The sequence below is a fragment of the Hyaena hyaena genome, unplaced genomic scaffold (assembly GCF_003009895.1).
Source record: "Hyaena hyaena isolate Hyena2069 unplaced genomic scaffold, ASM300989v1 scaffold_917, whole genome shotgun sequence".
NCBI classification, from domain to species: domain Eukaryota; kingdom Metazoa; phylum Chordata; class Mammalia; order Carnivora; family Hyaenidae; genus Hyaena; species Hyaena hyaena.
Genome location: NW_024081537.1, coordinates 519,142 through 534,187, shown reverse-complemented (window position 1 = coordinate 534,187; position 15,046 = coordinate 519,142). Strand labels below are relative to the sequence as shown.

Genomic DNA, 15,046 nt, shown 5'->3' with positions numbered 1-15,046 from the left:
TTACCAATGCCATAGCTACAGCAAGTGTGTCTATGCCTCAGGACCCAGGTGCTGTGGTAGTTTCACATGCATCTAATTCTACAACATTGGTTCCTATAGTGCTCTGACGACTCTGAGTGTCGGGACATCCATCCAGGAACTGAGAAGGATCTTCTTGGCTAGAGCCTTCTCCTATGGGGGTGGGGGGGAAGGGAAAGGGAAGAACAGGAAGACCCTAGCAGCCTTAGCCTCTGAATATAGATAGCCCTACCTGCTACTACTACCTGCAGGGCCTCTGAAGCCTTAACCACAGAAGATCCCTACAGTCTGGCCAGTGGCAACCTCAGCCAATCGAATAGCACAGGGAATATACTACTGTGCCTTCTCAGAAACCAAAGATGCTGATCACACCTAGTTGACACCCTAATAGCAACCTCTAGGTGAAGGTCTTTTACTACTGTAGCCACTTTGAAAAGACTGGAAGAGGTAACAGCATGCTCAAATGCGCAGACATCAATGCAAACCCATAAGAGACATGAAAAAGCAAGGAAATATGACACCACCAAAGGAACAAAATAATACTCCAGTAACTGAACCCAAAGAAATGGAGATTTGTGAGTTAACTGAAATAGGCTTCGAAGTAATGATTTTTAAGGAAGCTCAGTGGATTCAGGAGAGCACAGATAGGCAAATCAATGAATTCAGGAAAATAATACATGAACGAAATGAGAAATGAAACAAAGAACTAGAAATCATTAAGAGAACCAAATTCTGGAGATGAAGAATACAATGAATGAAATTAAAAATGCAATAGATAGCTTCCACAGTAGGCTTGATCAGCCAAAAGAATCTGTGAGCTTGAGAACAAATCTTTTCATATTATTCAGTCAGAAGAGAATAAAGAAATTAGAATGAAAAAGAGTGAAGAAAGTCCACAAGAACTGTGGGACATACTCAAAAGAAACAATATTTGCAATAAACAGAACCTTTATTTAAAGAAATAATGGCTGAAAACTTTTCAAATCTGGGGAGAGATGTGGCCATCCAGGTACAGAACACTCAAAGATTCTTAAAGAAAATTCAAAAGAGATCTTCACTGAGACACATTATAATCAAGCTCTCAAAAATTAAGACAAAAGAGAGAATCTTGAAAAGTAGTAAAAGAAAAAAAATCATCACATGCAAGTAAATTCGGATAAGACTATAAGCAGATTTCTCAGTAGAAACCTTGTTAGTCATGAGAAAGTAGAATATCTTCAAAATATGTGGGAGCCTGACAGTGACCACAAGAAAGCGTGGTTAGGGACGCGGGGATGTGCCTGCACACGGGGCTTCCTGCCTGGGCAAAGCATGCCTGCAAACAGGATGCTCTGCCAGGAGGCCTGCACACAATATCCAAGTTTAATGGTCTGCTCGCAAACGAGGGAACATGCCCTCCTTAGAAGTAAGGAGAAGGCTGGAGTTGTGGGCAGGCCTCTCAGTAAACATGTTGTGGTCGCTTCCTCCCTTTGCTCCCCCCTGTCCTTGAAATGTGTTTGGCTACGTGCCCTTAATTGGTAAAGGAATGCATCTTGTAGGTTTCAGTTTGTATCCAGTTACCGGGGTATAAAATAAACCACAAGAGGGGCTTGTGTAGAATTGTTCCTCCGGCCGGAGTTGTGTCTGTGTCTGTCTTTTGTGTGTGTCTTGTCCTCTGTGTCATTTCGTCCGCAACAAAAATACTCAAAGAAAAATAAAAGCCTGTCAACCAAGAATACTTTACCCTGCAAAGCTGTCATTTAGAAATGAAGCAGAGAGGAAAATTTTCCCACACAAACAAAAGCTGAGAGACTTCATAACCATTAGATCTGCCCTACAAGAAATGCTAAAGAAAGTTCTTCAAAATGAAATAAAAATGTGCTCATTATTAATATGAAAACATACAAAGTATAAAACTCACTAGAAAAGGTACAAATATAGTCAAATTCAAAATACTGACTGGGGTATAAATCACTTTGAAATATGAATATAGATTAAGAAATAAAAGTATACAAAATAGCTATAGCTACAATATTACATTAATAGACACAAAATATAAAATGATTAAAATGGGAATATCAACATAAACTGTCGGGGGGCAAGTAAATACATAAAAGTTTCTTATGCAACTGAAGTTTAGATATTATCTGCTTAAAGTAGATTATTATAACTATAAGATATATTATGAAAGCCTTATGGTATTAACAGAGCAAAAACCTATAACATACATAGAAATGATAAAGAGAAAAGAGTAAAAGAAAACCACTACCAAAAAAGTTATCAACTCACAAAGAAAGATAGCAAGATGGGAAGAAAAAAACAGGAACAACAAAACAATCAGAAAGCAATTCACAAAATGATTATAGTAAGCCCTTATCTATCAATAGTTACTTTAAATGGAAATAGTTTAAATTAGACACAAAAAGACTGGATTAAAATAAAAACAAGACTCATCTATATGCTGCCTACAAGAGACTCATTTAAGCATTAAGAGTACACACAGGCTAAAAGTGAAGGGATGGAAAAACATATTACAAGCCAATGGAAACTAAAAGACAGCAGATATATTTAAGTTGTACTAAAGTAAGTCAAAATAGACTTTGAGTCTAAAACTGTCACAATAGACAAGGAAGGTCCTTATAGCATAATAAAAAGGTTAATTGATCAGGAGTACATAATAATTATAAACACCTACTCACTCAATATTGTAGGACCTAAATATATTAAGCAATTAGTAACAGATCTAAAGGGAAAAATATACAGAAAAGCAATAATAGTAGGGCACTACAATACCCCACTTTCAACAATGGAACATCATTCAGAAAGAAAGTCAATAAGGAAATAATGGATTTGAATGACACTTTAGACCAAATGTACCTAAGAGACATACAGAATATTCCATCCAGCAGCAACAGAATACACATTCTTCTAAGCTCACAAAAACTATTCTCCAGACAGATCACATGATAGGTCAGAAAATATCTTAAAATTTAAGAATATTTAAATTATATCAACTATCTTTTCTACCACAACAGGACAAAACTAGAAATCAGTAACAGAAAGAAAGCTGAAAAATTTACAAATATGTGGAGATCAAACAACATATTTCTCAACAACCAATGGGTCAAAGAAGAAATCAAACAGGAAATAAAAAAGCATATATTGAACCAAACAAAAATGGAAGCACTACATATCAAAATATATGAGATGCTGCAAAAGCAGTTCTAAGAGAAATTTTATAGTGATAAATGCCTAGGTTAAGAAACGAGAAAGATCTCAAAGAAACAACTTCAAGGAATTCGAAATAGAAGAACAAACTATGCCCACAGTGGCAGAAGAAAGGAAATAACAAAGGTCAGAGTAATAACAAAATGGAGACCAGAAAAACAATAGAAAATATCAATGAAACTAAGAGCTAGTTCTTTTTTTATTAAAAATTTTAATGTTTATTTATTTTTTTAAAATGTCTTATTTACTTTTGAGGAAGAGAGAGAGAGAGAGAGAAGGGGAGGGACAGAGAGAGAGACACACAGAATCCAAAGCAGGCTCCAGGCTCTGAGCTATCAGCACAGAACGTGACACAGGGCTTGAACCCACAGACTGTGAGATCACGACTTGAGCGAAGTCTGACACCTCACCAGTTGAGCCACTTGGGCTCCTCTAATGTTTGTTTATTTTTGAGAGAGAGCGAGCGAGCAGGGGAGGGGCAGAGAGAGAGGGAGACAAAGAGTCTGAGGCAGGCTCCAGACTCTGAGCTATCAACACAGAGCCCCGTGCAGGGTGTGAACTCACAAGCCATGATATCATGACCTGAGCTAAAGTCAGATACTTAACCAACTGAGCCACCCAGTCACCCCAGAGATAATTCTTTCAAAAGATAGACAAAATTGACAAAACTTTAGCCAGATTAACTTAGAAAATAAGAGAGAGAATTCAAATAAATGAAATCAGAATGAAAGTCAAGAGATTACAAATGATACTACAGTAATAAAAAGGATTATGAGAGACTACAAGTATTTGCAAAAGCCTGGATAACCTAAAAGATATTGATAGATTCCTGGAATAAATGAATGAATTAATTATAACAATGATTCTCCAAGAATGAATCATAAAGAAACAGAAAATCTAAACAAACCAGTAATGAGTAAGGAGATCAAGTTAGAAAGCAAAAACCTCTCAACACAGAAAAGCTCAGAGCGAAGTGGTTTCACTGGTAAGTTCTATGAAACACTGAAATAATTAATACCAATATTTCTTAAACTGTTTCCAAAAATATGAAGACAAAGGGAACACTTCTAAATTCATTTTATGAGGCCAACATTATCCTGATACCAATACCAGAAAACACACTAGAAGAAAATTATAGACCAATATATATGAGGAATATAGATGTAAAATTTGCAACAAAATATCAGGAAACCATTTTCAAAAACACATTTTAAAAAGTTATTCATATTAAAAAGTGGAATTTATCCCTGGGTTACATGGATGGTCCAACACATACAAAATAAATGTTATAAATCATATTGATAAAATGAGAGAGAATACCATATGATCATTTTGATAGAGACAGAAAAAGCAATTGACTAAATACAACAACATCATTTCAAATAAAAATGCCCAATATATTGGGTAAAGAAATTTCCTTAGCATAATCAAGGCCATATGTGGCAAACCCATAGCTAACATTATACTCTATAGTGAAAACTTAAAATCTTTTCCTCTAAGATCAGAAACAACACAGGGACACCCACTCTCACCATTTATATTCACCCAAAGAAATTAGGAAAGAAAAAGTAATAAAAGGCTTCCATATCAGAATGGAAGAAGTAAAATCTCTGACCACAGAAGACATAATTTTATGTATATAACCCTAAAAACTCCACTAAAAAAAAAAAAAAACTGAACTACCAAGTGAATTCAGTAAAATTGCAGATATAAAATCATCATTAAAAAATCAGGGGCACCTGGGTGGCTCAGTCAGTTGAGCATCTGGCTTCAGCTTTGGTCACGATCTCATGGCTCATGAGTTTGAACCCGCGTTGGGCTCTTTGCTGAAGCATCAGAGCCTGGAGTCTGCTTCAGATTCTGTATGTGTCTCCCTCTTTGCCCCTCACTGATCATGCATGCTCTCATACGTGCATGCTCTCTCTCTCTCTCTCAAAAATAAATAAAATTTTTAAAAAATCAGTTGCATTTCTACACACTAACAATAAACTATCTGAAAGAGAAATTAAGGAAGCAATACCACTTACAGTAGCATCAAAAACAATATAATACTTAGGAATAAATTGAACTAAGAGGATGAAAGACCTGTATACTGAAAACTATAAGACAGTGATGAAAGAAACTGATGAAGACACAAATAAATGGAAAGATATTCCATGTTCCTAATGGAAGAATGAATATGTGAAAATGTCCATACTACTCCAAATGATCGTCAGATTCAATGCAATCTTGACAAAAATTCCAATAAATACTTTTTACAAAAATAAGAAAAACTATCCTAAAATTTGTTTGAAAACAAAAAGACCCTGAATATACAAAGAAATCCTTATTACAGAAAACAAAGCTGGATATCCAGAGAAGATGGAGGAGTGTGAGGAACCTAAGCTCACCTTGTCTTACAGATACAACTAGATAACCACCAGATAATATACCTCAACATCATAAAGGCCATATATCTAAGACCCACAGCTAATAACATCCTCAATGGGGAAAACTGAGAGCTTTTCCTCTATGGTCAGGAGCAAGATAGGGGTGTCTATTCTCACCATTGTTATTTAATACAGTACTGCAAGTCCTACCTTCAGCAATCAGAGAACAAAAACAAAGAAAAGAATAGGCAAGGAAGAGCTCAAACTTTCACTATTCACAAGCCATATGATACTCTATGTATAAAACACAAAAGACTCCACAAAAATTTGCTAGAACTGATACACAAATTCAGCGAAATGCAGGAAAGAAAATCAATGTAGAGAGATCTGTTGCATTTCTATATACTAATAATAAAGCAGCAGAAAGAGAAATCAAGGAATTAATCACATTTACAATTGTCCCCAAAACCATAAGATACCTAGAAATGCACCTAACCAAAGAGGTAAAAAATCTGTACTCTGAGAACTATAAAACACTGATGAAAGACATTGAAGATGACACAAGAAAATGGAAGAACATTCCATACTTTTTTTTGGAAAAACAAACATTGTTAAAATGTCCATACTACCCAAAGCAATCTACACATTCAGTGAAATCCCTATCAAAATAACACTAGCATTCTTCACAGAGCTAGAACAATCCTAAAATCTCTATGGAACCACAAAGACACCAAATAACCAAAGCAATCTTAAAAAACCAAAGCAAAGCTGGAGTCATCACAATTCCAGACTTCAAGATATATTACAAAGCTGTAGTGATCAAGACAGTATGGTATTTGCACAAAAATAGACACACAGATCAGTGGAACAGAATAGAAAACCCAGAAATGAACCGACAACAATATGGTCAGCTAATCTTTGACAAAAGAGGAAAGAATATCCAATGGAGGAAAAATCTCTGCAACAAATGCTGCTTTGAAAACTGCACAGCAACGTGCAGAAGAATGAAACTGGACCACTTTCTTATACCATACACAAAAATAAACCAAAATAGATGAAAGACTTAAATGTGAGACCAGAAACCTTTTAAATCCTAGAGGAGTACACAGGCGGTAACCTCACTGACATCAGCCATAGCAACTTCTCATTAAATATGTGTCCTAAGGCAAGGGAAATAAAAGCAAAAATAAACTATTGAGAGTTTATCAAAATAAAAGACTTCTGCACAGCAAAGGAAATAGTCAACAAAACTAAAAGGCAACCTACAGAATGGGAGAAAATATTTACAAATGACATATCTTATAATGGTTTAGTATAAAAAATCCATAATGAACTTATCAAATTCGACGCCAAAAAAACAAACAATCCAGTTAAGAAATTGGATAAAGACATAAAAGATGTTTTTCCAAAGAAGACATTTAGATGGCTAACAGACACATGAAAAGATGCTCAACATCACTGATTATCAGGGAAATACAAATTTAAACTACAATGAAATATCACCTTACACCTGTAATTTAGAATGGCTAAAATTAACAACACAGGAGACAACAGATGTTGGCGAGGATGTGGAGAAAGGGGAGCTCTCTTGCACTGTTGGTGGCAATGCAAACTGGTGCAGCTGCTCTGGAAAACAGCATGAAGTTTCCTCAAGAAGTTAAAAATAGAATTACCCTACAATCCAGCAATCATACCACTAGGTATTTACCCAAAGTATACAAAAATACTGATTCAAAGGGACACATACACCCCAATGTTTAGGGCAGCATTATCAACAATAGTTCAGTTATGGAAAGAGCCCAAATGACCATCGACTGACAAATGGATAATGAAGTTGTGATATATGTATATATATATATGTGTGTGTGTGTGTGTGTGTGTGTGTGTGTATATATACATACATACATACAATAGAATATTACTCAGCCATAAAAAAGAATGAAATCTTGCCATTTGTAAGGAAGTGGATAGAGCTAGAGTGTATTATGCTAAGCAAAATAAGTCAGAGAAAGACAAATACTATATGATTTCACTCATAGGTGGTGGAATTTAAGAAACAAAACATAAACATAGAGGAACAAAAGAGAGAGGCAAACCATAAAACAGACTCTTAACTATAGAGAACAAACTGAGGGTTCCTGGAGGGAAGGAGGGCAGGGAATTGGTTAAATTGGTGATGGGTATTAAGGAGGGCACATGCTATGTTGAGCACTGGGTGTTGTATGTAAGTGATGAATCACTAAATTCTACTCTTGAAACTCATATTACACTATATGTTAACTAACTGAAATTTAAATAAAAACGAAGTAAAAAAGAAGTAGATAAAATAATGCAGCAAATGGATTTTGTTTCAACACACAAAAAACATCATTGAGAAGGTATGAAAACAAGCAGACAAAAAGCAGCAGCTCTGTTATGTATCAGAACTACCAGTGTATACCACATAGTTTAAAGTTGTATTGGTTTCTTAATTTATAGCAAATACAAGTACAGTGCCAACACTAATATTTAGAGATAGGGTTTTAATAGTCTTATCCCACCAAAGCATCAATTGCCCTGTAATTGGAAGAAATTAACCCCCCCAAATATTTTAATGCCCTTGTATTAAATCCAAGCACTTCTCTATTATTCTTAAATCACATATTTATATTTTATGCATGTGTGTGTGTGTGTGTGTGTGTATGTGTGTGTGTGTGTGTTATTCCACAAGAAAAAGGAGTTATGGAGGGAGGGAAGAATGAACACGTTTGAATATTGCTACATGATACTAAAAAATTTGAATAATATAAGAACATACAAATGTTCATTTTAGTAAAAGAGCCAAAATTGGTCACCTTGGTTGCAGATATTGCGTTAGAGTCATGGGATTGGAAGTCAGACAGCAGCAGTGGAAGAATGGATGAGAGGTAAGTAGAGAGTACAGAAAATGTTTCTTCAAGAAGTACAACTGTGAAGAGGACAAAGGATTTAAGGCACTATTTGGAGGCAGGATTTTAAAACTTAACATGGGAGGTTCTTGATCACATTTAAATGCTAATGACACAGAGCCAATAAAAAGGGACAAGATCTAAGAGAGAAAAAAGACAACTAAATGCAAATGGTTGGAGAGAATGCTCTTAAGATGTTACAGAGGGAATTTAAACATGGGCTAGGAAATTGCTCAAGAAGACTTTTGAGATTTCTTTCTACCTTGAGAGTCTGAGCTGATGATATTTTTAAAAATACAACGTAATGTCTAACTATCAGCAATTGGAGTTCATCTGGGAATAAAATAAAAAGTTCTGGTCTAAGGCAAGAATTTATCACAGTTTTCTTTTGTTCTAGAACTTAAATGTTCTTACCCGCCAATATCCTGCTTCACAAAGTCCCCAGGTTCTTGTCGTCTTGATTCCCCTTGGCCAGTTGTTCCAGGAAAAATATTAATCAGGAAAAGAATCCCAAGGCTGGTTGTGTAGAAGTGACTCATTTCTGTGACTATCATCGTTTTAGGCACCAACTTGGAGAGACCTGTGAGATTTATGTTCAAGGAAAATAAGAAGGAGAAGGGGTAGAAGACAAAAAAGAAAAAGGGAAAAAATATTTTATTTGACTCTATTAGAGCCATTTAACTTCCCTAGTATCCAGTTACTAAATGACAGTCCCTTTCCCCAGTTCATCAATGCCACCAAAATTTACTCCCAACGTACTCCTTTCTTGAATATTCCAAAGCCCATCTAGGAAAGAGTAAAGAGATCTAAATTAGTAATACGGAGTCTTAGGTTACAGTTTCATTTCTTTCCTTGTCTTCTCTCAGCTGCAGTTATTTTTTCTTAATTCAAGAGTTTAAAATAATCGCCCATGTCTTCATTTTATTTTCCTCCAATCACATTTTATATTTACTATCACAAATGCCTTTGCCATAGTTAACTGTGGAATATTGTAGGAGATATTAGAATTTTAAGACCTGAACTTTATAACATTTTGGGGAGTGATTCTCATTTTGATACAATTAAGTAACTTTCCTAAGTATCAAATGGCTTGAAATAGATGAACTGTTTCCTCTGAATCAGGTTGAGAATATGCTGAATGATGAAACACTATGGCTCTTGAATATAAATGTAATGTTTCCCCATTGAAAGATATTTGAGAGCAAAGTCAGCCCCATATAGGAACCACAACATAACGAAGAAATTCAAGTCTATCCTCTTGGTACAGAAGACCCTAAAAGGTCAGAATATTATAGTGATGATAGAATTATGTGATTTTTGAGTTGCCTATGTGCAAGGATATTTTATGATCTCTGGAATGGTGGGTGTTTACCTAAGACATGGGGTTATGAAAACAATATAAAGTGGTACTTTCTTGCCATCTGTGAACCTTATGGCTTCCTTGAGTCTGAGACACTGACCTCTTCCAGGATACCTAATTCTGACCCAACACCATACTCTTTTTAAGTCCTATCAGTGGTCTAAATTACAGTGAGAATTGAAGGATATAAAACTATTTTTCCAAGGAAAGATTATGCAAGGGACTAATTTGTAAAACAAATACATGCTGGAGAGCTATTATGGTTGATAAGAAAATGAAGAAGTCTTTTTAAATGTATCCCACCCCCCAAAAAGGAGCCATTAGGTTCTATACTCAGCTGTCTTCTTGAATCTTTGTGATGAGAAAAAAAAAATCTATTTTGAGTTGCTGCCTAGGCATTTTACAGTACGACAACACTGCTCATACCCAAAGTCTGGACATTTAAAGTTTATTCATTTATGTTTAGAGTGGGGGCAGGGGGACAGGCAGAGAGAGAGAGAGAGAGAGAGAGAGAGAGAGAGAATCCCAAGTAGGCTCCATGCTGTCAGCCTGAAGCCATATGCAGGCTCAATCTTATAAACCATGAGATCATGACCTGATCAAAAATCAAGAGTCCAATATGCTTAACTCACTGAGCCAACCAGGCGTCCCAAGTCTGGACATTTATATAAGGACCCAAGCTTAGGATTTCCACCAGAAGTTCCTGTTTTGCTTTTACCAGGGCATTTTTTAAAAATAACCAATTAGAATTGAGCTCACAAAAAGTTAGTGATCTCCATCTCAACCACCTCAAGTACCAATAGGCAGTTGTGACCTTGCTTTCTATCTCTTCCAAGCTTGTGACCTAGGAGGAAAAACTGTCCTTCCCCCAGCGCATTTCACTTCCCTGTTCTAGAATTTGTAAGTAAATGAATCTTGTGACTTTCTTTTGTGTGAATGTATTAAAACTGCACCTGCAATCAAAACAACCTGAGGGTTTTCACTTCTGCAGTGTAGAAGGTTGTATGCTGATGGAGCTACCTGTTGACCTTGTGTGGGTGATCCATGCCTCTTCATTTATCAGATCATAATCTGCATATTCTTAATTTAATACACCAACTACGGGTCTCCCTCAACAGAATCTGGTACACATATAGAATACTATGATACTGGAGAAGATGAACTTCTGACTTGAAGAGATGTCCACATTACAGATAGAAATAGTCATTATATTAGATTGTGTCATATAAAATTACCAATATTTGACAATGTTTGCTTTACAAATGCGGCAATTTTTTCCTTTTTAAAATAGTTTATTGTCAAGTTGGTTTCTATATAACACCCAGTGCTCATCCCCACAAGTGCCCTCCTCCATGCCCATCACCCACTTCCCCTCCCCCCCACCCCCATCAGCCCTCAGTTTGTTCTTGGCATTCAAAAGATAGTTGCAAATAACATATCAGATAAAGGGCTAGTATCCAAAATCTATAAGAAACTCACTCACCAAACTCCACACCCGAAAAACAAACAGTCCAGTGAAGAAATGGGCAGAAGACATGAACAGACACTTCTCCAAAGAGGACATCCAGATGGCCAGCATACATGAAACGATGCTCAGCATCCTTCCTCATCAGGGAAATACAAATCAAAACCACGCTGAGATACCCACCTCACACCAATCAGAGTGGCTAAAATGAGCAAATCAGAGGACTCTAGATGCTGGCGAGGATGTGGAGAAACGGGCACCCTCCTACACTGTTGGTGGGAATGTAAACTTGTGCAGCCCCTCTGGAAAGCAGTGTGGAGGTTCCTCAAAAAATTACCAATAGAGCTCCCCTATGACCCAGCATTAGCACTGCTAGGAGTTTACCCAAGGGAATACAGGAGTGCTGATGCATAGGGGCACATGGACCCCAATGTTCATAGCAGCACTCTCAACAATAGCCAAAACATGGAAAGAGCCTAAGTGTCCATCAACGGATTAATGGATCAATAAGATGTGGTTTATCTATACCACGGAATACTACATGGCAATGAGAAAGAATGAAATCTGGCCATGTGTAGCAACATGGATGGAACTTGAGGGTGTTATGCTGAGTGAAATCAGTCATTCAGGGAAGGTCAGATACCATATGTTTGCATGTATAGAAGGATTAGGAGGAACCATGAAATGGAGCAATTTTTCATGGTCAATCTAATATGTGGGCTGTGATATTCATGATTCATTAACTGTACAAGAGTTGATGGTCATTTTACAGAAATGAACAGAAACAGTACAACTCAGAAAACCATAACATATAGTTAAGAAATTATGGTGCATGAGCAGATGATTCTGGGTCATGAGAAACATCTGTAGTATGAACAGTATGATATATGCTTGAACACCCACAGAGCTTTAGTATAATCTATGATTATATGATAAATGTTAATGTTCAAACAATCATGATCAAATTTGACAATTGCTCTACAGGAACAAAGAGACTTGGTATTGTATATGGGGCCAAATTGTGAAAATAATCCATGGAATATATGACAGAACTATGATGGATTCTCAGAAAACATAAGTACATGAGCAACAATCCTGGGTATAGGAAAAGACAGTCATGCTATATGAGCAAAGAGACCTATAGTGTGTTTCAACTATACTATCCTACTATATACTATGGGTTATGATAATGGTAGACAAGCATCTATTTTTAGTCCATCTATTTTTAATCTCACTATGAATAGATGTCAGTGACACAGAAGCTAATGTCCATGATTTAGAAGGAGAAAACTGATATACAACAATGTTATATGAACTTGGACTAAGGTACATGTTCACATAACTATGAGAAGATAGCCATCATCTATAGAAGAGATTAGAGATATTCCAACTACCATAACATTTTGTTAATAAACATCATTATTATAATGCATGTGAATACATTTATGGTATAAAACCATTTGACCACAGCATGTGTCAGAAAACCATAGCACATGAGCCTAATAATCACTGAACAAGAGAACAGGGCCTTCTTAAACATTTCCTTAAGACATTATACATGATCAGAAGCATGCCACTGGACTGTGGCACAACAGTGTGAATATACTTACCACTACTACTAAACTGCACATTTAAAATGGTTAAGATTTGTTATGTGCTTTTTAATACAATTAATTTTAATTAAAAAATGCTACTGGGACAGGTAGCCTTAGCAAGTTAGCAAATACCTACAAAACCGACCCCATCCCTACTATGTATATAGATTAATGTGGCATATTAGCAGATATTAGGATTAAATGAACATACGTCCATGACACATGCTCAGATGACCATCAAACAAATGCAAATAAGTACTGTAGGACATCAGATCCTTAAGATTATTCTTTTTTTTGTTTTTTTTGTTGTTGTTGTTTTGTTTTTTTTACAAATAGTTTATTGTCAAATTAGTTTCCACATAACACTCAGTGCTCATCCCCACAAGTTTCCTCCTCCATGCCCATCCCTCCTCCCCCCCACATCCATCAGTCCTCAGTTTTTGTCAGCATTCAAGAGTCTCTCATGGTTTGCCTCTCTCTCTTTCCCTCACCATTTCCGCCCTTCTTCTCCCCCTTGTTCCTCCGTCAAGTTCCTCCTAATCCTCCTATACGTGCAAACATATGATATTTGTCCTTCTCTGCCTGACTTATTTCGCTCAGCATTAACACCCTCAAGGTCCATCCATGTTGCTACACATGGCCAGATTTCATTGTTTCTCATTGCCATGTAGTATTCCATGGTATAGATAAACCACATCTTCTTGATCCATTCATCTGTTGATGGACACTTAGGCGAATCTTTAAGATTATTCTTATGACAAACTTGTTGAATTTTCAGTGACCATAGTGCATAAACTAAAAACTGTAACACTTAAAGAGCCTTCAGCTGGAGGCTTTAGCTGCAGACAACTAAAGTATGCTTATACAACCATGATGTGTGTGAAGAGGTATCTGGCATATCAGTCCTTAACCATGATATGTTCATACAGAATGTGTGTATCATAGCAACCATGATCAGGAATTAAGTGACATGGTTTAGGAGCAGATGTCCATGCTAGTCAAGTGGACTGCATGGCACAGAACAGAAGGCTATGGTCCAACAGTAGGCAGGCATGCTCAATTTTTTTTTTTCACTAGAGCAGAGGGATAAGATACAGATGCAAGTGGCCACATGAAGAACTGATACTTTTAGTTATCATGACCAATAGTGAATAAATAGCTATCTATAGCATATGAACAAAGAAGTATAGCACACACAACCATGATGAATAAAGTGAAAATCCTTATAGCAAGGGAACATCATATAATAACATAGATATTTAAACAACTATTCTGCATGAACATAATGTAAACCAAATACTAGTTTTAAAGTTAGTGTAAAGAAGGCAGGCCACATTGCAAAAGTACACAACCATGATGTATGCTCATATAAGTACAGCACATGGATAAACACCAATGACCTATGAACTTACAAGCAATAAGCGTATTCAGATAACCATGGACACAATAGCAGATGCCTGTGATAGGAGCAGATTGATTATGAAATAGGAGGGACAACCCTTGCCAAGGCTAACAATCTCAGTGTTAGAATGGGTTGTCTGTGGTACATGAACATACAATTTTGACACATGCTTAAGGCACCATAATACATGATTGTACAGCCAAAATAGCAAATGGTCACTCAACCGATTCACTCTGCTCAAGAGCTAAAGAGGAGTACAAGTAACAAATAAAAGGGAAATACCATCTATAAGCTGATGACTGTAAATTAATATTTCTATCCCAGATATCTCCTGCAACCCACATCTGTACTTAGATGACTGAGAAGTATCTTAAACCTAACATGTTAAAATCTGAAGTTCAGATATTCATTCGCCTCCACACACAAAGTCCCCCTATAGTCATTGCCATCTCAGGTAATGGTAATTCTACCCTTCTATTTGCTCAGAATAAAAACTCTGATGTCATTCTTGACTCCTCTTGTGTCATACTCCATATCCAACCCATCAGGAAGTCTCACTGACATTCCATTTAAAAAGAAACATATCCAGAATAAAACCACTGGTCACCACCTCTGTTGCTATGATTCTGGCTCATATCATTGTAAAAGCCTCTTAACTGGGCTTGTTGACTCTGCCCTTTCTCCTCTTACAGTCTTTTCTCTA

The 15,046-nt window shown here is 36.4% G+C and overlaps 1 protein-coding gene across 1 annotated transcript in view; it reads right to left on the bottom strand.

Annotated features, from left to right (window-relative positions):
- Window positions 1–15,046, bottom strand: part of GABRA3 (gamma-aminobutyric acid type A receptor subunit alpha3) — a 338,456-nt gene that overhangs the window by 216,078 nt on the left and 107,332 nt on the right. The window contains exon 2 of the mRNA XM_039220703.1: window positions 8,936–9,101. Within this exon, the coding sequence (XP_039076634.1) occupies window positions 8,936–9,075 (140 nt within the window). The 5' untranslated portion in view covers window positions 9,076–9,101. The remainder of the gene's footprint in view (window positions 1–8,935; window positions 9,102–15,046) is intronic.